Source organism: Triticum urartu, chromosome 3A (assembly GCF_056163025.1).
Source record: "Triticum urartu cultivar PI428250 chromosome 3A, HENAU_Tu73, whole genome shotgun sequence".
Lineage (NCBI taxonomy): Eukaryota > Viridiplantae > Streptophyta > Magnoliopsida > Poales > Poaceae > Triticum > Triticum urartu.
The window spans coordinates 46352941-46378837 of record NC_141875.1 but is presented as its reverse complement, the minus strand read 5'-3'; the positions used below and the strand labels follow the sequence as shown (position 1 = coordinate 46378837).

General features: G+C 45.3%; 1 protein-coding gene, 1 long non-coding RNA gene and 1 pseudogene across 6 annotated transcripts; 1 reads left to right on the top strand and 2 right to left on the bottom strand.

The window, feature by feature from the left end:
• Positions 1 to 4835: 4835 nt before the first annotated feature.
• Positions 4836 to 10378, top strand: LOC125527583 (uncharacterized). Of its 5 annotated transcripts, none has more exons than XR_015618080.1 (3): positions 4967 to 7459; positions 7556 to 8886; positions 9001 to 10378. It is a non-coding gene; the product is annotated as an uncharacterized LOC125527583 (long non-coding RNA). The 5 variants fall into 5 exon arrangements; XR_015618082.1 differs by having other exon boundaries at positions 4970 to 8301; positions 8570 to 8886; XR_015618079.1 differs by having other exon boundaries at positions 4972 to 7177.
• A 1831-nt stretch (positions 10379 to 12209) lies between these two features.
• On the bottom strand, positions 12210 to 13759 carry LOC147978381 (BTB/POZ and MATH domain-containing protein 1-like; annotated as a pseudogene).
• Positions 13760 to 14297: 538 nt separating this feature from the next.
• On the bottom strand, positions 14298 to 16836 carry LOC147978380 (uncharacterized). Its single transcript, XM_087514731.1, has 2 exons — positions 16797 to 16836; positions 14298 to 14827 (listed from the first exon to the last, which is right to left on the bottom strand). The coding sequence occupies exons 1-2, from the start codon at positions 16834 to 16836 to the stop codon at positions 14298 to 14300; spliced, it is 570 nt and encodes a 189-aa protein (XP_087370857.1).
• Positions 16837 to 25897: the final 9061 nt, after the last annotated feature.

The window sequence follows — 25897 nt, the reverse complement described above, 5'->3', positions numbered from 1 at the left end:
TTTAATGAGGGTTGGAGATTACTACAAAGTGGGAGAGGAGTTTCTGTGGAGAAGACGGGAAGGAGAAGAGACGCGGTGATGGAAAAAATGTTGGCGTGGAGAGAAAAGTAGCACTCTGCTTCATGCTACCGGGTCAATGCATCATGCAATAACTGTGTTTGAGATCAAAAGAACAAATGATCGAACTGTCATCTTTATTGATGGATGAAGTACACTTATATAGTACAAGGGAATAGTCGCATCGTAGGGATGCGATGGTTTGAGGAGGCGCCGCTCCAGGGAAGAGGCGTCGTTCCAGGGAAACAACTGTCGTGATGGTTCCCACGTCTGTGGAACCGTCGATGAGACGGGGAGCGGGATTTCCACTAATAACCGTCTGGTTATTATTTTCAACACTCCCCCTAATCACCGCTTGACATAAGAATCCATCGTTCGATTACAGTCTCCTTCAAAAACCCTATGGGAAAAATATGTGGAGTAGTGTAGGATATGCCGGTAAAACTCCTTCAAACCCAGTGGGAAAATAAGGAGAAAATGATCCAACATATAATGATTATTGCCTCTGTTAACTCGATATGAAGTACATTCATAGAATTTAGAGGACAATAAATATGTCGTATATACTTTCCTAAAAACCCCAGTGGGGAAAACTGAAAGTATGACATATGATCTCATGTTGATATTGCCTCATTAAAAACCTTTATGAGAACCTGTATAGTAAACTCATGAAGGAAAAGAGAGTATAATATGATGCATTGAACATGAACAGTTCAGGAAGATACTCCCCCTCATTCTTGCAAATTCGAAGTCGTCACATACCAATTTCATGAATATATTTCTGGAATGTAGAAGTTGGTAGAGACTTGATGAACAAATCAGTCACATGATTTGACTTTGCAAGATATGCAATATAGTGATATTGCTTATTATGTAACCTGTTTGCATCCGGGCAACACGAGCAACATTATCTTTGAGATAATGGTTGGTGGATGTAGCCACGAGGTCAACTACAAATACCTTCATGAGATGGCTACCACACCTAGTAGGAACACCAACCTTGTCTACGATTTGACATAGTAGGGATCTGATCAGTGTATCCAACGATATTGGTATCCAGATTTCTCTGAAAATGAAAGATTAGGACAAGATGTTTGATGCATTGGAGATATCGAAAGATATTCTTGAGTTTCAACCGTTTGTGTTTGGTGGATCCAATGCATGCACGGCGATATGGAATCTTAGGTCCCAACATCTTATTTCCATCTCCTCATGGTCTAAATGAATTTTTCTCTATGTCTAGAGAACGAACAACCATGGAAATTATAGATGGATAAGACTTGTCCACAATCAATTTATCCAATATTCTGGATATAGACAACATGGTGTACCATAATGCATGAGTGAAGGTGCTCGAGGTTTTACTCAAATCCTTCGTCTCAAATTCCGCCATTTGATGATCACATGCTTAACATGTACGGGTAATCATCAGTGTAGGAGTAATCCTTGTGCATAAGGAACTCACTTCTGAATCATATGGTGGCTTATTGATTTTACACAATGTATGCTGTGTTTTGCATTTCGATTCAAAGATTAGATTCCATCGGTAACCATCTATATCTGAATCGAGTGATCCACATGGATATGTGATCACTACATCTATCAACTGCAAAGATAGATGATTTTGAACTGCCAATGATATAAGTTATCGGAATGAGATTCCACCTCTGGAGAATAGTTGGGTGTCTACGTGAACCCTTGTGCTACAATACTTGCTCTTTGTTTCACCACCTCGTTGTTCTCAATTCTGTTTCCAGAAGAAAACTGGTGTAGGTATTGCTTATGAATACCTTCCCGTTATTGAGCAAGATCATTTCTACCTAGATTATACCCTTTGCTTGAGTTCAGTCCGAGTGTTGTTCACACTTTGCCATGGGCATGGTCTTTGGATCTGAATCACTTGAAAGGTTTTTTCAATCTAGTTGAGAAATATATGTCGACAATTGTAGACTTCCGGTTATATGTTTCTCCAGAATCTATATATCAATATATAGTTGATGGAAATACCGTTACCCAAGGTGACTACTCGCGATTTCCCAATGCGATTGAGTCGGGTATTCCGATGTCCCGGTCATTGTGTGCACTATGACCTGGGTTGGTGGAGGTTTCCCATCCACTGGGTGTATACTACCCATTAGGTGTCTGTCAACGTGAAGTTGACTTGCATTTACTGATTCACAGGCCTTGATATCCTTACTTGCGAGAAGCTGAATCCTGATGTACTTCTGCCATACATCTCCCCCTGTTGCTTTGAACAGGGAGTGGAGTGGATTTTGCTGGTATCTCCACTCTCTCAAGCGTACTTTTGTAGGATTATAGGATTGTGTGACACATTTATAGTCAGTAAATAAATCTGACAGGTTATTTGCAATGTGTTGCAAATCTTCTGAACGCATGGTTCAGATCTTTTGAGTACGTGGATTTGAGGCAGAAATGTGTTGAACATTCCACTAATTTCCTGGCATTCTTTATGGTACTTGAAATCTTCCCCTAATGCCTGGAAATGTTCCTCATTGAATCAACATACTGGCCTTGAATAACTCCCCATGTGAGGGGCTTGAGGTATTGACGGTAATACAGTTATTCCTCACATAGATCCCAACTATATGTTGAGGGGCCAATGATGTAGGTCGGGGTGGTGATATCGGTGTGTAACCGAATTACCGCAGATAGGAAATACTTGGTAGATTTCCACGTATCAAAGATAAAGGGGAATAATATTATGCAGTTTGGTCATGAGTGTGTAAGACATCATGACTCCAACGTAAAGTTGGTAAATTGCAATTCCAAAGTAAAGATAATGCAATGAGCTTAACTCTTTGAATAGGATTCTATCAAACCATTTTGAGTCTAGACATTAGGACAAATTGCTAAACTTCAATCCAAGGGCTATAGAGAAGGCACTCAAGGAGAATTTCTGCAATGTTATCCATTCGATTTGCTTGAAATCGATGTCAGGATAATGAGCCAATAGTTTTGTGTGAATAAAGCACACACTTAAGACCATCATGCAGATATGTCTTTTAGAACCATGGAATACCTGAATAGTCTAGTCAATGGATGGGAAGAGCCACTTACCTCGACTTGATGCATTCAAGGAGTCTGAGTGGTTCAGCATACACTTTAAGGTGTGCAAGCCTTAAAATTTGCCTCCCTGTGTCACATGTAGTGCACACATAATCCAAATATTGTTAGAATTTAGCATCATAATAATCATAAACCATTGGAATTGCTGATAGTTTCGGTTTCGACCCAATGTCAATGATGACCAAAGCAGGAATGCCAAGGTTGTCATGCAAAAGACACTCTGGAAACTATCTCGTACGCAACATGTGCTACGGGCTTTGTAGTATGTGTAGTGCAACCATGATGATACATAGAGAATGTGCTTATATCCGTTGCGTATGGTAAAGAGAAGATATTCCTCTTTGTTGTCACCATAAGTTTCACTATGGAAACTATTTCGACGGATACCTCTATAGTTTAGTAGGGTACGAGTTAAACCCGGAAGCAATAAAGCATCCTGACGTTACTCGAGTACCCACAGGGACAGTAAATATGACTCGAGTTGAGCCAACAAATACCTCATCACGTCTAGCGATTTTAAAATATCTCCTTTCTCTCAACGAGAGTGGAAACATTTCACTTCCCTGAGTATAGAGTTCGTGGTGCATATGTCCACAAGGCACAAATCATCTTTCATCAGATTGACCCTCGTAGAAATCTATATATAGACATGAAGATTCTCAATATGAAAATCACTGTCAAATATATAGAATACATACAAATGTATTTATATCAAAGAGCTGATACGGTATATTGTGATATACAATATATGATGATAACAATAATCATGTTCATATTAGAACATCAGAAATGGACATAAATAAATAGATCACTAAGGAGATTGAGGGACTAAATGTAGTCTCCAAACATGTCAATTGATGCATATTCAACCTTCATGTTCTCTGTGCTCATAGGGTCCCGTGACAACAGGATAGTCATTTTATTGCTCAGTTCTAGAAGAACATCATGCAAACAACTGACTTCCATAATGGTGTCAGGTTGAAGGTTTGAAATGAGCTTCAAACCTTTACCCTTGAGGTTATTTGCGTCCCGATGGCATGCCTTGGATTGCACGCGCTATCCTATGAATGGCAAGACTGATCTTGATGTCCATGACCCGCTTATGTAAGTTGTGGCCATTGAGGACAAGAGCCTCAAATTACTTAGCCATCTATTACTTATAGGGGCAAACCAGAGATAATTGATTTACCAGTAGTAAATTAAAGACCATCATGGTTAGTGTTGTAATGAATTTTGCAAAATTAATGGATATTTCAAGAACTTAGCTTGAAACCAGTAGTGTGAATCTCAAATTGCTAAGTATGACATCTTGAAGATAATCTCCAAAATGGAGTAGATCTCACAGCACTAGGGAGTATAATCTGATGAAATCAGTAGATACTCATTCCTAATGCCTTATGTCATAACTTAGTAAAAAATGTGGAAGAGCACTTTATAAAGCAATCATAATGTCGAAACGATAAAATATAGACTTTATCAGTAGTCATCGATAATCTGCGTAGGCAGTAGATCCATGTGACTACCTTGTGATCTCAGGCATCAATTTGAAGAAATCACCTTAAATTTTGCATCTGTATTTGCAAGAAATTAAAAATCTCAATTACAAATTGACGTATCAATCTCAACATGTGGTTAACATAGAAATAGATGCATCATAGAAATATTTCAAAATACCTCATACTCATCGGAGAAACAGTAATACAGAGGTACTGAATTTATTTTTGCAAGAGATTAAAAAAATCTATTGCAAATGGATGTAATTAATCTCAACACGTAATAAACGTGGAGATGTATTACATCAACTTAAGATCTGAAATACATCCGTACTCAACAGAAATCAGTACTAAAATAGATGTACTGAATTAACATGTCTAAAACAGACTAACTCTGCTAGAACTACTGTTATCACATACAGTATGTGGCCGATAAACCAAACTAGTACTGCCAGTACTAGTGAGCATTGTTTCTATCGCATGCACATGTCCTCCTGGAGCCTGATTGCCCCCCTGCCACACACCTACACACGCACATGCCACTTATTGCTGGTCCCTTATTGCTTCCCAGCCTGGTGAAGGGATAAGGAGACGACCGGCCGACCAGGCAATCCCCAATCTCTCAATCTAATCCTCACGACCCATACAGGTGGAGAGCACACGGGCACAGCCGGCCTGCCGGCCGCATCACCGGCGGCGAGAAGAACTCCCGCCATGCTCATCCTCGGAGGGAGAGTCGTGGGGGCTGTGGGTGCCGTTCGCAAGTCCAAGAAGGCGAAGCGCAGCAGGGCTCCATGTGCCGGAGCGGCCGGAGTGGCCGCTCGACGGTGGGCTTGCCAGCGGGACGCCGAGAGCCTATGAGCCGACGGCGAGCGCTCGTGCGAGGCGAGGGCGGAGGAGTGGCCGGCGTCGGGGTCGGCAGGCGCGGCGCGACGGCGTCAACATCGACAACCGCGTGTGGTTGGAGGAGCCGTTCGCGCCAGAGCCGAAGTGAAGATGGTGGCTCTGGTCGATGCGGACATGAAGGCGAGCGCGTCGCCCTCGCGAACCTGCACGCGAGGTGCATCCAGGGCGCTTGTCTCCATTGGAGGCAGCAGAGGCGCGGTGTCGGCGGCCGTAGGCGCACGACACGGACACGGGCCCCAACCGTGGTACTAGCAGCATCCCGGCGGCCGCGAGGCCTCGAGTGCCTGGTCGACGTCCTCAAGCATTGGCGCCGTAGGACCATTCAGGAGCCAGGCAGGAACCGCCGGTTCCATAGGCTGCACGGCCGGCCCAAGTGCCTGCACCAGCAGCGGCGCGACAGACTGCTGCGCGGCCGGCACAAAGGCCTGCACCGGTGCGATACCCTCCTTCACCGTGGCGGCGGTAGCCTCCATCACCGTAGCGACGTCCGTTGAAACGACGACGGGCGTTTGCACGGTTAAGGCGGCGCCGGTTCCAACCTCCACGCCGGAAACGGCGAAGGTCTCGCACTTGACGCCGGAAGCGGCGGTGGCGCGCGGTGGACCGGCGGCGTTCTCCATCCCTGCTTCAAGGTGGACGAGGCCGGAGGGGGTGGAGGCGAGCCCAGGCAGTTGGCACAGACGCGGCGGTGGCCAGTCGAGGCCGGGCGGAGAGCGGCCACGGCCAGGCGCGTGCGCAGGCGGCGAGGCCACGACGCAGGAGGGCGCGACCACAAGGCTACAGCCGAGCGCGCGGGCATGGAGTCGTCAGCCATTGGCGGAGGCGGCGAGCACCGTCTCGGTGCAGTTGGCGCTGTGGCCACGGCCTGGTGCGGGCTCGGGCAGAGTGCGGGGCGCGGGTGGGCGCGGCGCAGGTAGCGGCCATGACGCCGGCGAGCGCGGCGCACAGCCGGGCGTGGGACGCGTCGCGGCGCGGGGCCCTGAGGCGTCCTACACCTTCGCTCAGAGAATAGCGTGCTGATAACGTGTTTGAGATCGAAAAGAACAAATGAACTGTCATCTTTATTGATGGATATAAAAGGAAGAGAGGGGCAGATCTAAACAATCACATCCATCATCAAGATTTAATGGTTCTTAATTCTTCTGTGTTTAACGCTACAAACCACGCGTTTAGCCACTACGATCAATCGATCGATAATCTGCCCCGCAGTCAAACCGTCCGCCTGCACGACCTCCTCCTTCTCCTCCCGCACAACCTCCTCCCCCTCCGGCGCCCTTCGCCGCAGCCTCGCGCTGAGCCACGGGAAGCCGCGCCCTTCACCGCCGCCTTGCGCCGCCGGAGCCACAGGAAGCCGCGCAGTTCACCGCCGCCTCGCGGCGCCGGAGCCACGGGAGCCACCCCGCCACGGGTCGCCGCCTCCGGAGCCGCAGCTTGTCCCTCGCCGCGCCGCCACTCCGCCTCCGTCGACCTAGCAATTAGCCGCCGTTAGCCGCCGGAGCTGCCGGAGCCGCCCGCCGCGCCCTTCGCCGCTGGAGCGGCCGCCGTAGCCGCCCGCCCGCCTGCCGCACCGGTCACCTCCATCGTCACCGCGAGTCACCTCCTCTTCCGCCGCCAGGAATCCCGTCACCGGCAAGGTAACTACACCCGTTCCTCCCGCCCTGCTTGCTGCGAATGTGTGATGTGTTAGTGCTTGATGATGCGTGCTTGCCAGCTTGTCGCTGATGGTCTGCTGCTGCTGCTGCTTTCCTGTATATGATTTTTTAGTCTGGCTGTTAGACTATGATCCATGCTCTTAAGGGAAGGGATTAATATGCTGCTGAACTGGGGGTCCTCTGCCGCGAAGAAGGTTTGGTGTTGGGGCTGATGTTCCCCTTAGAGTCTGGGCATTTCAAGCCCCTTACATTGTTTCAATTTTGGTGAGAAGCGATTTACCTGTGCACAAGTTTCAGTGAAATATTTTTTTCCGTTCAAAAAAAAACTTGCTGCATTAATTTGTTTTATCTGCTGAGCAGGTGATGGCGCATGGGGACGAGCTTCCTGGACAAGAAGATCTGTGTATTCTTCTTGATGGTGCAAAGTTGAGGTGTTCTCAAATCTCAATGAACTATTTTATTTTACTATTGACACTTGAATGCTCTCTTTTTTCTGATTAGTTTTTTTCTTTATTCTTATGTTCTTTACTGCCGATTTCAACTTTTCAAGGATCTATTAGTTAATAAAAGTTCAAGGATTGTTGGAGAACATGGAGCCTTGGGTAGCTGAAGTAGATCCTTCCTTAAGGGCCAGATGCCTTCTGGTTCATACGAAAATCATGAAGCAAAACAGTAGAAGAATATAAGGTGTTTAACACAATGGCACTCAAATTTTTAAGGCATGAAGACTGCAGCAATGCGATGGCTATGCTGATTAAGTCTAATAAGTGGGATGGCCATCACAAAGTCATGTTTAACTATCAATATGTGAACACAACATGTGATTATATGGAGTTTGTGAGGAAAAATGATAAGTTAAGAAGCTAGCTGGGTGATTGTCCACTGACATTTTTTCGGATAAGAATTGTCCACTGACGTTTGCATGGTATGTAAACTGCCTGTATCTTTTACTGACAGATCACTAATGTATACATTTTATGCATTGAATATCACTGAGCATCATCTTCTGACTGATATGGACAATCTCTTGCATTATCTTGAGGCGACTGGGCATATATGGACTTAGCCTAGAAGCGGGACCTACAGGCTTCCATAATTCCAGAGAGGTAATTACCCGCCGTCTTAACTATATTCCAGAGAGGTAATTGCCCTGGATTTTCTCTTTAATTATACCATATTGTTTAAATTTTGTAGTTGTCATTTGTGCATGAATTGGTTACATGTCTGCAAAGCTAACCAAATAAGAATGAGATGAATTGCATGTCTGCAAAACTAACCAAATATGAATGAGATGAATTTCCTCTTTGCAGAATCCACATAGTACATATTATATGCAAAAGAAATATGTTTATACAGGACATTTTTCTCTCTCAGGGTTATACGTGCGTTGCACGTCCACGCCCACATCCTCGACGGGTAGAAAATTAGCGCAAGGATCAAATCCCCGACCTGTTTTTCTTTCTTTCGGTCTTTGTCCTAAACCGAATCCTATCTTGTTCGCTGCAACAGCAAGATCTAGCTACCGGTGGGGATATAGAGGACACCAGGATGGACAACACGTTGCCATTGAGTTTGCCGAGCTCGCCAGGACAGACCATGAGCTGGTGATCTCCGCCGCCGAGGGCACCATCTATCTCCAGAGCCCCATTGATGTCATGACCCTCGCCGCTTCCACCGCCACCACCATATAGGTGAGCAAACATGCACGCCGTACCCTTCCTTGGTTATGTCTGTAAACATATGAGGTTGATTGTTTGTTACTGGTTCCGGAGTGTGAGATTGCTAAATGGCGGCTGCTCTTACAGGAGCGGTGTCACCCTTCGAGCAGAGCTAAAAAGAGTGATACTATTCTTTGGTCAGGTTATGCTGCAGATTATTATTTAGAGGAAAAACATTTATGGAGCTCGATGTCTTTTATGTTTTTTTCCTGAATTTGCAGCCGCTAAGTTTCTGAAGCTTGATCGACATCTTTTTAAGCAATAGTGGTAATCACGAGTGGCCTGATACCGATATGCACCTTGCAGCCGCTATTGCTTTCTATCTGATTTCGCTCAAATCGAGCAGTTTGGCGGTGGGTGTTGGGTAGTAGTTTTGATCAATTCAGGATATTGTGTGAAATAATCCTATCGGATTGCTCTCCAATTTTGTGTTGTGGATTAAAAAATAAGTAGCAATTGTTTACAAGTCCCCGCTAAAACAAGTAAACCTGCTGTTGTCAAAATTTCAAACCAACTAAGCAAGCAGAGAGCAATGATTGCATAGCAATCAGGGCTTGCCTCGATCGTTTGACATATGACATGACATAGACATCATTTACAAGTCCAAGAAAGCTCTACAAAAACACTTACCCTGAGTTTGTTAATTAATAGTTTAATACTAGGATTCTTATGCATGTCTACTGTTGTTTAGGAAGCTCAGGACATGGTGGTTCCGTTTTGGACGAAAAAGAAAAAATAGTACCAACGTGTTAACCTAATGCTTAGCTGATTAACTGCAGATCAAAATTTATTTATCCCTGTTTGCGCAATATGTAAGTACACATGGTTATTGGTCAGTGACCTGGGCATATGTAAATTTTATGCATTCTGAATTTTTAGCCCTTATGTTCTTGTACGTTATTCTTTATTCATGCATACAACTTACTTGTACTTCGATTACTCTACATTTTTCTTTTTCATCACATATTTGACACTTTGTAGAATCTGTGTGTACCTCTAAATCTCCAAAATTGCAGAGGATTGCTACATTATTTCATTAGTCCATTTTAGAGCATGTCAAATGGAGCAACTTATTTAGTGGTACAATCTTCCCTCCAAAGTCTGCTGCTGGCCACGCTCCTTCGACAGTCGGTACATATTTTCTCTTGGGTAATTTGCTTCACCTAATCTTTAGTACCACTTCTATCAATGTATTGTGATTCACCTTTAATGTCAGTATTTTGTGCATGGCCCCTTGAGCTCATGTCTTCTATTGTGGTCTGCAAACTATCATTTTCGGTCAGCTCATATCACTCTATCCATGCTATCAATTTTTCTTGCTCACTAAATGGTAGTCTGACCTTGACCTGTTTGTGTCATCAAAGAAGGGAATTTTCCTTTTTTTTCTACTTTTCTCTTGTGTTTGTAAAATATATTATTTTTTGTTGTATATTATAGAAGGATTGGGCATGGAGGTTTCAGATCCGCATGCGAGTGTTTGTGTATATATTGTACCTCTATATATCTTTCCAAATTCCAACTTTTGGCATTACCATATTTTTAAAGAATGGTTGTTTAGTGAGTCATTTGTTTACTTATGTTGTGTTTTCACTGACCATGAGTGGATTATTATAAAACACTTTGTTGGACAACAGTATTCTTGCGGTTTGTGGCTAGGTTGGGCACCAAGTATAAGCTGGTAACATTGCCAAGCATTTTCATTTTGAAGGGCCAACATGAAAGGATTTCTTCCCGCAGCATAACAAAGAACCCAATGGGTGGATGCAAGACCCGAATGCCTTTTTTTACTAAATCCAAAAATATTATATTCATGAGAAACCCAAAGATATTATATTGACCAAGAGCAACATGAGCACACATCTATGACTAAAAGGCATGCTTAGAAGGTTTAGCATGCCTTCTTTACTGGTAAAGAAAACATAAGATATATTTGACTATAGTCGAGTACATGAGTATGAGTACAAATAAATTCAAACATGAATCAAAAGTTTTGCCGTTTCATTGATTAAGCAGAAGGTTGGCCAATTAATCACGGAAAACAAGGCGAAAACCAAAACAAATTAAAGGGCCATGCTCACTCTCGACAGCGTGCCGAATGCCACGACAAATGCCAAAAAAATAGAAGATATATCTGAATTATAGTTGAGTAAATGAGGACGAATACAAATAAATTCAAACATGAAGCAAAAGTTTTGCCGTTTCATTGATTAAGCAAAAGATTGTCCAATTAATCATGGAAAACCAAAACCAAAACCATATGGCCATCGCCACTCTCGTGGCGAATGGCACGACAAATACCAACCACAAACACATACTAGGTAGGGGACTCGCCCTGTCGAACAAGCCGCTCTTCCATCATTGCCGAAAAGAAGTCATGAGGCACTCTCTTGTGACATGAAGAGACAAGCATTCGGCATGCGTGTAATAGTTGCAACCCACATGACACGAGGTCCATGTTGTCAAAGTTGCAAAGCTCTCGGGGACGTCCAATGCTCCAACACGCCTTGCGCACTCAGCCGGTACCGCTTCTGGGTCGTTGCCCCGACATGCCACTCCATAAACGTGCGTTGCACATGCACGCTTACTATGATCAATAAAAATATATTTGTTGAACTGTATCCATTATTTTGATGAAAACTTCACTATTTTTAATATTATTACATATTAAAAATAATAATTTTATATCATGATAGAGACGTGTGTTGCACATACACATTTACTAGTCTTTATTGATGAATGAAGTACACTTATATACAAGGGAATAGTCGCATCGTAGGGATGCGATGGTTTGAGGAGGCGCCGCTCCAGGGAAGAGGCGTCGTTCCAGGGAAACAACTGTCGTGATGGTTCCCACGTCTGTGGAACCGTCGATGAGACGGGGAGAGGGATTTCCACTAATAACCGTCTGGTTATTATTTTCAATAAACTGAACCACTAATCGCTGTTACTCTTCGGCTGACCATTGAGCTGCTCGTTTCTGCTTGCGCATGCATTCAAATAAGATGCTGACGTGGCATGTATGCTGAGTTGGAGTAGTTGGAACTCTGAAATGACATGGCATATAGCTGATGTGGACAGCGTGCATGATGAAAAAATAAAGCGACATTGTTTCCCTAAAAATAAAAAATAAAGTTGACCGGCTGCCGGTGCTTAGCAAGTTAGCATTCAAGCATCATTCGAAAGTTAAAAGAAAACAGGCATCTACTGGATTATACTACAGGCTTTTTGGTTGGATCGATGCATGCATGTAGCTCCTTGGCTAATAAAACAAGCTTTTAACTGGTACTAGAGACTAGCTAGTCCTCCAAGCTGATGAAAGTTTTCAGCAGTTCCTTTGCCACGTCCGGGGTATAGACAGACTCGAGACAGTAATCTTCAAGCTCCTTGCAATGGTGACGGCACGCCAACTTGGCTGTGGCCAACAGGTTCTCTTTCGACAAGGAGTCGCACACAACAAGTTCTCACTTCTCACACATGGCCTTCATTCGCCTCAGCCCAAAGCGGTCCGCCGCCGAGAGCATGTCCCCGGCGTGCAACTTAGTGTCATCTCCATGAAGGAGCTCGTCAGTGTAGATAAAATGGAGTACGGCCTTGAACACCGCAACCTTCATATCATCGACCCGTACCATAGCGGTGGCATGGTCATCCTCCTTGTTGGCCACCACTGCCTCACTTTAAGGCTGGCGAACGCGCGGCGATTATGAGCCTGTGCGCACGGATCTCGCTCTCCTCGACTAGGAAGCTCACGTCCGAGCCATTCTCGCTGGCCAGTAGCTGCTCGAGTTGCGTGGAGATTTTGGAGGACGGCACGGTGACCATGACTCTACCGCCAATGGTGCTAGTCCTACTAGTATAGGTTTCCTTTATGACATTGACTTCACAACGTATGGTTAAGGAGCCATCATTTGCCATGTACTTTGATTTCGCATCTTCTATGCGGATATACTTGCTGCAACCGCTCGACATAGTGTTTCCATAGTGTTCCTCGCAAAAAGAACAGAGCCGCTCTTCACGGTGAGCGGCCACGTCCCGCTCGGGTCTTGGATCTTGAAGCATCAGGATGCCTTGACACCGGTTCCTTTAGGAAGATCAGATATCAGTGAGAGGACGATGGAGATGTACTGCCCAACGTCGTTATCAGATTTGCCCGATGGGTACACGTCTAACATCCAGTCATAGCCGCCGACCTTGAAACTGCCGGAATTGATCCCCTGGCCAACGCCATGGCTCGTCTGCACGGCGTTAAAGTTGGGGATCTTGAAATCGTGCCAGCCGGGCACCTCCTCCGACGAGTTGAACGTCGACGAGCTCCTCTCCGATGGAAGCGGTTGGCCCTTAATGTTGACGGAGGGGTTGCGGTCAAGGTTGTGCATGGCAATGGCAACTCTGTCTACGATCTGGACTATCAAAGAGCTGCAGGTTTCCTTGAGCTGCTCAAAGTCCTCAGTGGCCCTCACGGCAGCGTATACGTCTGGATTGGACGCAATGTACTCGATGCAGGAATCCTCGAGCTGCTGGCAGTTCTGCCGGCCACGCACTAGCAGCAACGTCGTCATGACGGTCGATACGTTGAGGTTCTCTGAGAGGATCTTCTCGCACATGAGCCTCAGCCTCTCCAGGTCATACCGGTCGGCTGCCACAAGCAGGTCACGTGCAATATGACTTCACAGCGCCTCGCCTTGGAGGGGCGCCGTGCCATGTTTTTGTTGGAATAAGCCACCGCATGTGTGGTCGGGCTCGTCGGGTGCATGCGGGACGTGCAGAACGCACTGGTGTGGTCGGACTCGTCGGGTTCATCGGGCGCGTCGATGACGCGCGGGACGGGCGGGACGCAGCACCGTGGCATATGTGTGTATCATGTGTAGCGTGTGTACTCAGTCTGTCACGTAGAGGAGGCCGTTGGCGAATGTGCCGGCCAAGTTTGCTACATGCATGGCTGAGTTAGTTAGCTAGGTGAGCTCTTCTATGACTAGGAATGGATGAGTACGTGCGGTTAGTGGCCGATTGTGAGGCCGGGTCGTGCGTACGTGCATAGGTTAATGGGCGGTGTGGCTGATGAGCTGTGCGCGTGCATCTACTACTTAAGTGCTGTGCTTGTGCCTGTAGTGTAGCTGGGAGGCAGTTGTGAGCTGAAAGAAAAAGGGCGTTTGAGCGCCTGGGTGTTGGTCGCCACAAAATTGTCCAGTTTGCCTTCGTCTACCTCCGTCCGTGGGTGAGCCAGAGAGGGCTAGTCTAGGGCTGCGCCAACAGTTTTTGCTTGGTTTGATGGGCACGTCATCGGTGTAGATGAAGCGGAACATGGCCCTAAAGGTGGAGACGCTCATGTCATCGATCCTGATGGCGCACGCCCCCGCGGTCGAAGTGGAACTACTGTGCCACCAGAACTACGCGGCAAAGACGGACGACCGCATGGCGAGCACGAGCCTATGCGCCTTGATCTCCGTCTGCTCCACCACGAACGTCACATCGGGCGGCATGCAGCCGGAGGCGTCCATTAGCATAAGTTTTCCGAGATCCTGGGAGTTGGTCGGCGATGATGGCACCACGGAGACAAAGCGGTTCGTGTTCTCCGTGGTGGTAGCCTGCTTCCCCTCGAGCGCGTCGACGGTGCAGAGGATGGTGAGGCAGTCGTTCTCCACGTAGCGCCCCTCATGGCCACGGAACAAATCTGGGACCGTAAGCTCCCAGCTCTTGCCGGTCTTGGAGAAGACGTTGGGGTCGTCGCTCCGCCACACGGCAGCCGGCCACCGGCAGCGCGGGTCGTCCATGCGGAGGCTGGCCATGGCGACGACGTCGCCCTTGCGGATGCTAACAAGCTCAAGGGTGATGGACGCGAGGTGGCCATCTCCTTTGTCACCGAAGCCGCAGACGAGGGCCCAGGTGTGGCCGCCGGCAAGGAAGTCGATCGCCGGACCTAATAGGTTTGTTGGCCTTCGGCACCCCGTAGCCGACGATGTGAAACTTGTGCGTGCCTCTGAAAATCGACGCCCTATGCGCCGACGCTTCGTTTTTTTGCGGCGTGGAAGCCATGGCGGCCAGCTTCAGGGTTTGCTATAGATCGATCTATCCAGGATTGGCATGCAATGTGAATATGTTTTTGTTTTGAGAAGCCAAAAACCATATATGGTTGTTGATGATTCGACTCAATCCCAGACGTAAAAGTAGCACGCGCATGACCTTTTGTAATTTGACGTGAGGGCCAGGGGCCAATCCACAATGGTCACGCAAGAGACGTAGTGAAAATTGAAAAAAAAACGCTTTTTTTTTGGAAAAAACATAATCAGGCCTTAATGATGGATCAGATTGTAGTTCATACGTTTTTGCTACAAAAGAACACTTTTACTAAAGATCAGTCAGCTGATTCTGATTTCGCTTTTAAGTAAAACACTGGTCCGTCCGATCTCCATCATGAATCTCAACACGTTGTCAGGTTTTTGTTGGTCGTGGATGGGTCTTGTTTCTTAGTTGGGCTTTTCCCCGTTTTCTCTTGGGCTCACTTTGTCGTTGTGCCAACGTTGGGAGACATTGCATCGTGTCTATGTTGTGATTGGACAAAAATGCTCGACTGTGACATAATTAGTTCAAATTCTTTCAGAAGCGAATGCTTTGAAATATTCCATTCTTGTAGCAGCCACCGCTTCGGATCCTGCTCCTCTGGAATTTCTGGGAGGAGGAGAGAGGGGCTGAGACGGTGGAGGAAGGTGACCCGTCGACCAGCAACGTTTAGGAGCAAGAGGTTGTGGAGGGAGGCGACCTGCGAGAGGAAGCAGAGGGAGGATGGAGAGGGGACCTCCTGACAAGCAAACACGCAACCCCTGCCCTTCTTTTTCTTTTCTTTTTTTCCTTTTTTCCTTTAGTTTTATTCTTCTTTGAAATATCCCGAGAATTTACAAAAGTTCCAATTTCCTAAAAATTGTGAATTTTGAAAATAATGTTTAGGAAATCATAAAATGTTCTTAAATTCAAAAAAAATGTTCATGATTTAAAAAATCATCGGGAAGTCATAAAATGTTCATGGATTCGGAAAATGTTCACATATTAAACAATGTTCATGATTTTGTGAAACTTACATGTAGTCAAAAAATGGTCGTAAATTTGACCAAATATCCAAGGAGGAGACACACAGGGTACGTGTTTGATCATTATACCCCGACCCAACAAATATCCAAGGTGGAGAGAATGCCAACAGAGCCCTCCCATGAGGCCAGCCACCCGTGACTCAGCCCGCCTGTCCACGTGGCAGCCTAGTCTCCTAACCCGGACAACGACATACACCAGAGGTGCATCACTAACACTCCACTCATTCCTTTTATATACTATTTCAAAATAGTTAGCTTCACTTATCAGTTGTATTAGGTTTTTGCGCCTAGGGTAAAAGTTGTCTAGCGTATGGACACAACATGATAATAAGCGTTGATTACAACCAATGGTAGAGCCAGGTTTAGAAGAACGGGTGTACATAAGTCAAGATTGGTATTATCCTCATTAATTAGTATGAAATGATACTCTTGTTAAGCTTGCACCTAGAGGTTCTTAAAGTGAGCCAAAATTAAGGGAAGCACTTCCTATCTATAGTCTGATAGAAAGCTATTTTCAAACCGTTCGTGTTTCATCGATTCGGATTTCATCCCACAACTGAGATACCCAGCAAAATCCGTCACCCCGACCCAACCTTCCATTTTCTACGCAACAACGTTCACACAATCTCACAGCTCGCCCACCCGGCCATTTCCTTTGCCAAACTCAAACTCTATCCTTGTGTCCTCTACCCTGCATGTGACCCATCTAATGCCGAGTTCACAGTCCACCTAAGTCGCCCCTATTCTCTCTACCATCACTGCCTATCTCCAATATCCTACCCCCCATGCTTCCAATCCACATACCTTCGACCTTTGCATCCACCGCGCAATTCCTCCTGGACATGGTGGACGACAACAACGACGACTCACCGTCATGAAAGCACATTTTCTCGCTTGGTGATTTTGATAATTAATGTCAACATGCATATTGTTGGACCGATGGTTTTACCTAGAATATTTCAGATAATTCAACAACGGCATGGCAAGGACATGAGGATGTGGACCCTTGAAAATGTCAAGGACAAAGGATTGGCTACCTCAAGACTCTACATTTTTGGTTTAGTAATCCAAGATCACATTGAGTCCCTTAGGAAAGCCAATACTATTAAAAGAGGATGAGGTATTGTTGATGAGGTTGTTGCTCAAGTGCTTAGTTATATTGCTCCAAAAACACTCAGTCACTTTATCTAGCACATCTGTCCAAAACCCTAACTCTCATTCTCGGTCCCACCAATATCATCCACTCCGGACCCACCAAGATGACCATTCCATTGCCAGTGCCAAAACCCTAGCAATCTGGTTTGACCGAGATGGCGTCGCCAAGTTTCTGTGATGACATTGTTTCACTTCGGAATAACCGAGTTGAAGCAATTGGAATTTCTGAGGCTGGGTTTTGCCCTAGCCTTTGCACTTCGGTCCCACCGAGTTGTTCCACTTTGGTCCCTCCGAAAAGCCTAACGTTCATATCTTTTACACTAATCGGTCTCACCTAGTTTACGCTCGGTCTCACTGATTTGGGTATATATACCCTCCACCCCCACTTACTCTAAAGGAGAGGCATCATAACGAAACACTACTTCGACTATTCTTTTTTTGAAAGAGAACCACCTACTCATGTGTTGAGATCGAGAGATTCCATTCCTACCATTTGAACCTTGATTTCTAGCCTCTTCTCGTTGCTTTCCACTCCAATCCTTCTCCTACCCAAGCCAAATCTATGAGAGAGAGAGAGAGATTGAGTGTTGAGGAGACTATCATTTGAAGCACAAGAGAAAGGAGTTCATCACCAAGACAATATATATTACCTTCTAGAGAGTGGTGTCTCCTAGATTGGTTATGTGGCACTTGGGAGCCTCCAAGATCGCGTGGAGTTGAACCAAGGAGGTTGTAAAGGCAAGGAGATCGCCTACTTCGTGAAGATCTACCCAAGTGAGGCTAGTCCTTCGTGGACGGAAGCCATGGTGGAATAGAGAAGGTTGCTTCTTCATATACCCTTTGTGGGTGGATCCCTCCATGGACTCACGCAGTGATAACCCACAAGTATAGGGGATGGTTCGTAGCCTTTTTCGATAAGTAAGAGTGTCGAACCCAACGAGGAGCTAAAGGTAGAACAAATATTCTCTCAAATTCTATCGACCACCAATACAACTCTGCGCACACCAATATTTCCTTTACCTAGAAACAAGTAATAAGACTAGAAGTACTTTGTAGGTGTAAAGGGATAGGTTTGCAAGATAAAAAATAACGTGAAAATAAAAGTTAGGTGTTGTTTTAATAAAAGTACAATTAAATTAGTATAGTGAGTGTGGAAAAGTGGTGGTAGGATTTGCAGAATTGTCCCTAATAAATTGACTACGTTACTAGACGATAGCAAGTTTTTATGTGGGTGAGGCCACTGCTAGCATGTCATCCCTTACTTGGAATTCTATGCACTTATGATTGAAACTATTAGCAAGCATCCGCAACCACCAAAGTTCATTAAGGCAAAACCCAACCATATCATTAGGATATATTCGTCCCCTTTCAATCCCACATGAATCAATTTCTATGGTAGGAAGAAGAGCTTCTATCACTCTTGCCCTCCAATGCACATTCCTATCAACATATGATACATCCATTTTGCATCATGCTTTTATATCGATATTTATTGCATTATGGGATGTTATTACACATTATGTCACAATACTTATGCCTATTCTCACTTATTTTACAAGGTTTACATGAAGAGGGGAAATGCCGGCAGCTAGAATTCTGGGCTGGAAAAGGAGCAAATATTAGAGACCTATTCTGCACAGCTCCAAAAGTCCTGAAACTTCACGGAAGTCATTTTCGGAATTAATAAAAAATACTGAGCGGAGAAAGTTCCAGAGGGGGCCCACACCCTGGCCACAAGGGTGGGGGCACGCCCCCTGCTTCGTGGGCCCCCTGGTGGCCCTCCGATTCCCATCTTCTTCTATATGAGGTCTTTCGTCGAGGAAAAAATCATAAGCTAGCTCACGGGACGAAACTCCGCCGCCACGAGGCGGAACCTGGGTAGAACCAATCTAGGGCTCCGGCAGAGCTGTTCTGTCGGGGAAACTTCCCTCCGGGAGGGGGAAATCACCACCATCGTCATCACCAATGATCCTCTCATCGGGAGGGGGTCAATCTCCATCAACATCTTCACCAGCACCATCTCATCTCAAACCCTAGTTCACCTCTTGTATCCAATCTTTGTATCCAAACCTGAGATTGGTACATGTGGGTTGCTAGTAGTGTTGATTACTCCTTGTAGTTGATGCTAGTTGGTTTACTTGGTGGAAGATCATATGTTTAGATCCATTATGCATATTAATACCCCTCCGATTATGAACATGAATATGCGTTGTGAGTAGTTACGTTTGTTCCTGAGGACATGGGAGAAGTCTTGCTATAAGTAGTCATGTGAATTTGGTATTCGTTCGATATTTTGACGAGATGTGTATGTTGTCATCCCTCTAGTGGTGTTATGTGAATGTCGACTACATGACACTTCACCATTGTTTGGGCCTAGAGGGAGGCATTGGGAAGTAATAAGTAGATGATGGGTTGCTAGAGTGACAGAAGCTTAAACCCTAGTTTATGCGTTGCTTCGTAAGTGGCTGATTTGGATCCATATGTTTCATGCTATGGTTAGGTTTACCTTAATACTTCTGTTGTAGTTGCGGATGCTTGCAATAGGGGTTAATCATAAGTGGGATGCTTGTCCAAGTAAGGGCAGTACCCAAGCACCAGTCCACCCACATATCAAATTATCAAAGTACCGAACGCGAATCATATGAACGTGATGAAAACTAGCTTGACGATAATTCCCATGTGTCCTCGGGAGCGCTTTCCTTCATATAAGAGTTTGTCCAGGCATGTCCTTTGCTACAAAAAGGATTGGGCCACCTTGATGCACCTTATTTACTTAATTACTTGTTACTCCTTGCAAATTACCTTATCACAAAACTATCTCTTACCGATAATTTCAGTGCTTGTAGAGAATACCTTACTAAAAACTGCTTATCATTTCCTTCTGCTCCTCATTGGGTTCGACACTCTTACTTATCGAAAAGGCTACGATAGATCCCCTACACTTGTGAGTCATCAAGACTCTTTTCTGGCGCCGTTGCCGGGGATTGAAGCGCCATTGGTAGGTGGAATTTGGTAAGGAAAAATTTATATAGTGTGCTGAAATTTACTATCACTTGTTACTATGGAACATAATCCTTTGAGGGGCTTGTTCAGGGTATCTTCACCCCGACCAGTAGAGCAAAGAGTTGCTCCTCAACCTACTGAACCTACTGAAAATGTTTACTTTGAAATTCCTTCGGGTATGATAGAGAAACTTCTAGCTAATCCTTTTGCGGGAGATGGAACATTGCATCCCGATTTACACTTAATCTATGTGGATGAAGTTTGTGGATTATTTAAGCTTGCAGGTATGCCTGATGATGTTATCAAGAAGAAGGTCTTCCCTTTATCTTTGAAGGGAGATGCATTGACATGGTATAGGCTATGTGATGATATGGGATCATGGGACTACAAGCGATTGAAATTGGAATTTCATCAGAAGTTTTATCCTATGCATCTTGTTCATCGTGATCGTAATTATATATATAATTTTTTGCCTCGCGAAGGAGAAAGCATCGCTCAAGTTTGGGGTGCTTAAGTCAATGTTATATTCATGCCCCAATCATGAGCTCTCAAGAGAGATGATTATTCAAAAAAATTATGCTCGGCTTTCTCTCAGTAATCGCTGCATGCTCGATACTTCTTGTACTGGATCTTTTATGATGAAGACTACTGAATTCAAATGGGATTTATTAGAAAGAATTAAACGCAACTCTGAAGATTGGGACCTCGACGAAGGTAAGGATTCAGGTATAACACCTAAGTTTGATTGTGTTAAATCTTTTATGGATACCGATGCTTTCAGTGAATTTAGCACTAAATATGGACTTGACTCTGAGATAGTAGCTTCTTTCTGTGAATCCTTTGCTACTCATGTTGATCTCCCTAAGGAGAAGTGGTTTAAATATAATCCTCCCACTGAAGTAAAAGTAGTTGCACCTATTAAAGTTGAAGAAAAGACTATTACTTATGATGATCATGTTGTTCCTGCTGCTTATATTGAGAAACCACCTGTCCCTGTTAGAATAAAGGATCATGCTAAAGTTTCAACCGTGGTTAACAAAATAATATTAAGACACCTAAACCCCCTGAGAAAATTAAAGTTGAACCTAAAATTGCTATGGTTAAAGATCTCTTGGCCGATAATATTGATGGGCATGTTATTTACTTCTGCAATGAAGCTGCTAGAATTGCTAGACCTGATGCTAAAAATAAACATAGACCTGTTGTAGGCATGCCTGTTATTTCTGTTAAAATAGGAGATCATTGTTATCATGGCTTATGTGATATGGGTGCTAGTGCAAGTGCAATGCATCATTCCTTATACAAAGAAATTATGCATGATATTGCACCTGCTGAGATAGAAGAGATTGATGTTACAATTAAGCTTGCCAATAGAGATACTATTTCACCAGTTGGGATTGTTAGAGATGTTGAAGTCTTGTGTGGGAAAGTTAAATATCCTGCTGATTTTCTTTTTCTTGGTTCTCCACAAGATAACTTTTGTCCCATTATATTTGGTAGACCCTTCTTGAATACTGTTAATGCTAAGATAGACTTCAATAAGGATATTGCTTCTGTTGGTTTAGGGGATATGTATCATGAGTTTAATTTTGCCAAATTTAGTAGACAACCCCATGATAAAGAATTTCCTAGTAAAGATGAAATTATTGGTCTTGCTTCTATTTCCATGCCTCCTACTGATCCTTTAGAACAATATTTGCTAGATCATGAAAATTATATGTTTATGAATGAAAGAAGGGAACTAGATGAAGTATTCTTTAAACAGGGACCTATTCTGAAACACAACTTGCCTGTTGAAACCCTAGGGTATCCTCCTCCACCTAAGGGTGATCCCGTGTTTGAGCATAAGCCATTGCCTGATACTATTAAATATGCTTATCTGGATGAAAAGAAGATATATCCTGTTATTCTTAGTGCTAATATTTCAGAGCATGAAGAAGAGAGATCATTGAAAACTCTGAAGAAGCACCGTGCTGCTATTGGATATACTCTTGATGATCTTAAGGGCATTAGTCCCACTCTATGTCAACACAAAATAAATTTGGAGGAAGACGCCAAACCAGTTATTGATCACCAATGACGGTTAAATCCTAAGATGAAAGAAGTGGTAAGAAAGGAAATATTAAAGCTCCTTGAGGCAGGTATAATTTATCCCATTGCTGATAATCAGTGGGTAAGTCCTGTCCATTGTGTCCCTAAGAAGGGAGGTATTACTGTCGTTCCTAATGATAAAGATGAATTGATCCCACAAAGAATTATTACAGGTTATAGGATGGTAATTGATTTTTGGAAACTAAATAAAGCTACTAAAAAAGATCATTACCCTTTGCCTTTCATTGATCAAATGCTATAAATATTATCCAAACACACACATTTTTTGCTTTCTAGATGGTTACTCTGGTTTCTCTCAAATACCTGTGTTAGCTGAGGATCAATAAAAGACCACTTTTACTTGCCCTTTCGGTACCTTTGCTTATAGACGCATGCCTTTTGGTTTATGTAATGCACCTTCTACCTTTCAAAGATGCATGATGGCTATATTCTCTGACTTTTGTAAAAAGATCTGTGAAGTTTTCATGGATGATTTCTCTGTTTATGGATCCTCTTTTGATGATTGCTTGAGCAACCTTGATCGAGTTTTGCAGAGATGTGAAGAAACTAACCTTGTCTTGAATTGGGAGAAGTGCCACTTTATGGTTAATGAAGGTATTGTCATGGGGCATAAAATTTCTGAAAGAGGTATCGAAGTTAACAAAGGTAAAGTTGATGCTATTGAAAAGATGCCATGTCCCAAGGACATCAAAGGTATAAGAAGTTTCCTTGGTCATGTCGGTTTTTATAGGAGGTTCATTAAGGATTTCTCAAAAATTTCCCGGCCTCTGACTAACCTATTACAAAAAGATATTCCTTTTGTCTTTGATGATGATTGTGTAGAAGCATTTGAAATACTTAAGAAAGCCTTGATTTCTGCACCTATTGTTCGGCCACCCGATTGGAATTTACCCTTTGAAATCATGTGTGATGCTAGTGACTATGCTGTAGGGGTTGTTCTAGGACAAAGAGTTGATAAGAAATTAAATGTTATTCAATATGCTAGTAAAACTCTAGATAACGCCCAGTGGAATTATGCTACTACTGAAAAGGAATTCTTAGCAGTTGTATTTGCTTGTGATAAGTTGTGGCGCCCCCGATTCAATCGTACACTAATCATACACGCAAACATGTACGATCAAGATCAGGGACTCACGGGAAGATATCACAACACAACTCTACAAATAAAATAAGTCATACAAGCATCATATTACAAGCCAGGGGCCTCGAGGGCTCGAATACAAGAGCTCGATCATAGACGAGTCAGCGGAAACAACAATATCTGAGTACAGACATAAGTTAAACAAGTTTGCCTTAAGAAGGCTAGCACAAACTGGGATACAGATCGAAGGAGGCGCAGGCCTCGTGCCTGGGATCCTCCTAAACTACTCCTGGTCACCGTCAGCGGGCTGCACGTAGTAGTAGGCACCTCCAGTGTAGTAGAAGTCGTCGTCGACGGTGGCGTCTGGATCCTGGGCTCCAACATCTGGTTGCAACAACCAGGTAGAAGGGAAAGGGGGAAAGGGGAGAGAAAAGCAACCGTGAGTACTCATCCAAAGTACTCGCAAGCAAGGAGCTACACTACATATGTATGCATTGGTATCGAATGGAAAAGGGGTAGCATATGTGGACTGAACTGCAGAATGCCAGAATAAGAGGGGGATAGCTAGTCATGTCGAAGACTACGCTTCTGGTAACCTCCATCTTGCAGCATGTAGAAGAGAGTAGACTGAAGTCCTCCAAGTAGCATCGCATAGCATAATCCTACCCGGCAATCCCCTCCTCGTCACCCTGTTAGAGAGCGATCACCGGGTTATATCTGGCACTTGGAAGGGTGTGTTTTATTAAGTATCCGGTTCTAGTTGTCATAAGCTCAAGGTACAACTCCAAGTCGTCATGTTACCGAAGATCACGACTATTCAAATAGATTAACTTCCCTGCAGGGGTGCACCACATAACCCAACACCCTCGATCCCATTTGACCGGCCTAGATGCACAGTTCGGGACCCCCTACTCGAGATCCGCCGGTTTTGACACCGACATTGGTGCTTTCATTGAGAGTCCCTCTGTGTCGTCGCCTTTAGGCCCGATGGCTCCTTTGATCATCAACAACGATGCGGTCCAGGGTGGGACTTTTCTCCCCGGACAGATCTTCGTCTTCGGCGGCTTCGCTCTGCGGGCCAATTCGCTTGGACACCTGGAGCAGATCGAAAGCTACGCCCCTGGCCATCAAGTCAGGTTTGGAAGCTTAAACTACATGGCTGACATCCGCGGAGACTTGATCTTCAATGGGTTCGAGCCACGGCCAAGCGCGCCGCACTATCTCGAGGGGCATGATCTAGCTCTGCCTCCGGACAGTGCCCTGGAGGCCGCACACGCATCGGTTCCGACCCCTAACTCGGAGCCTATTGCGCCAATTGGGGACGAGCGGTTGGACGTCACCTCGGGGGCTGCGATCTCAAAGGCGATCGAGCCGAACGCTAGCCCCGCACTCTGCATGACCCGTGACTCCAAGGATCCGGACTCCTCCCCGGACTCCGAACCCCCTGCGCCCCTACCGATCGAATCCGATTGGGCGCCAATAATGGAGTTCACCGCCGCAGACATCTTTCAGAACTCGCCTTTTGGCGTCATCCTGAATTCTCTTAAGTCTTTCTCTTTATCAGGAGAGCCCTGGCCGGATTACGGTCAGCGAGGATGGGATACGGACGATGAAGACAATTTGGCAAGGCCGGAGTTCCCTTGAGCTGCCGTTTGGCAAGGCCGAGTTCTTGCTCGGTCCGCTCGAGGCCCTGTTTCAGGGCACCCACCTCCGCAGTCAGTGCGGCGGTGGCTAGCAGCGAAGCCTGCATACGCATATTGACTCTTTGTTGTTAGACTCCTGCAAAATTTAATAGATCCTCTATTCGGCTTTTCTTTCCGAACGCCAAACAGAGCATCAGGGGCTACTGTCTATGCGGTTATATTTTTACATATTTTTTACTTACCTCGAAGCCTGTTAGAAGGCTAGCGCAAGCTTCACTCAGTCCGCTCTTGGCGGACTGAACCTTCTGGATCACCGTACTCATAATAGTACGGTGCTCCTCGTCGATGGAGGCGCCGTCAAGCACCTCCAGCAGATTGTCCGGCACCTCCGGTTGGATGGAGGCTGCCGGCTCAGAAGGCTTACTCCTCTTGGAAGGAGTTTGCCTACCGCGGTCCGGAACTGTTGTAGATTCCGGTGCGGTGTCCGGCTCAAAGCCGGACTTGGAGCCCTGGGGGGTTTTGTCCCCTTCACTCCTGGAGTCCGGGAGGTTGCCTTGTGGCTCCTTCGAGACCACCTCCTCCTGCCCCGGGGCTTGTCGCGACGCCACTTCGGCGTCATCCGTAGTGCGGGGGGAGACAACGGGCGGAACTGAGTTCACGTCCGATGAGTCCAGGGAGCCGCCCGACGATTCATCGACTTCGGCCCGGGCGGACTGCATAATTACATTCGACATTAGGGAAAGCTGTGCAACAAAGGAACATCATGAGTTACTCTGATATCCGAACTTACGATTTCGTCGGACGGTTGGCCCTGTTTGGCCACTCCTCTTCGCCCTCTTCGGCATCGGGGGCGTAGTCCGGCGGAGGGGTCTTCCTTTTCCTAGACCCCTCGGCCTCCCCCGTTGGGGCGG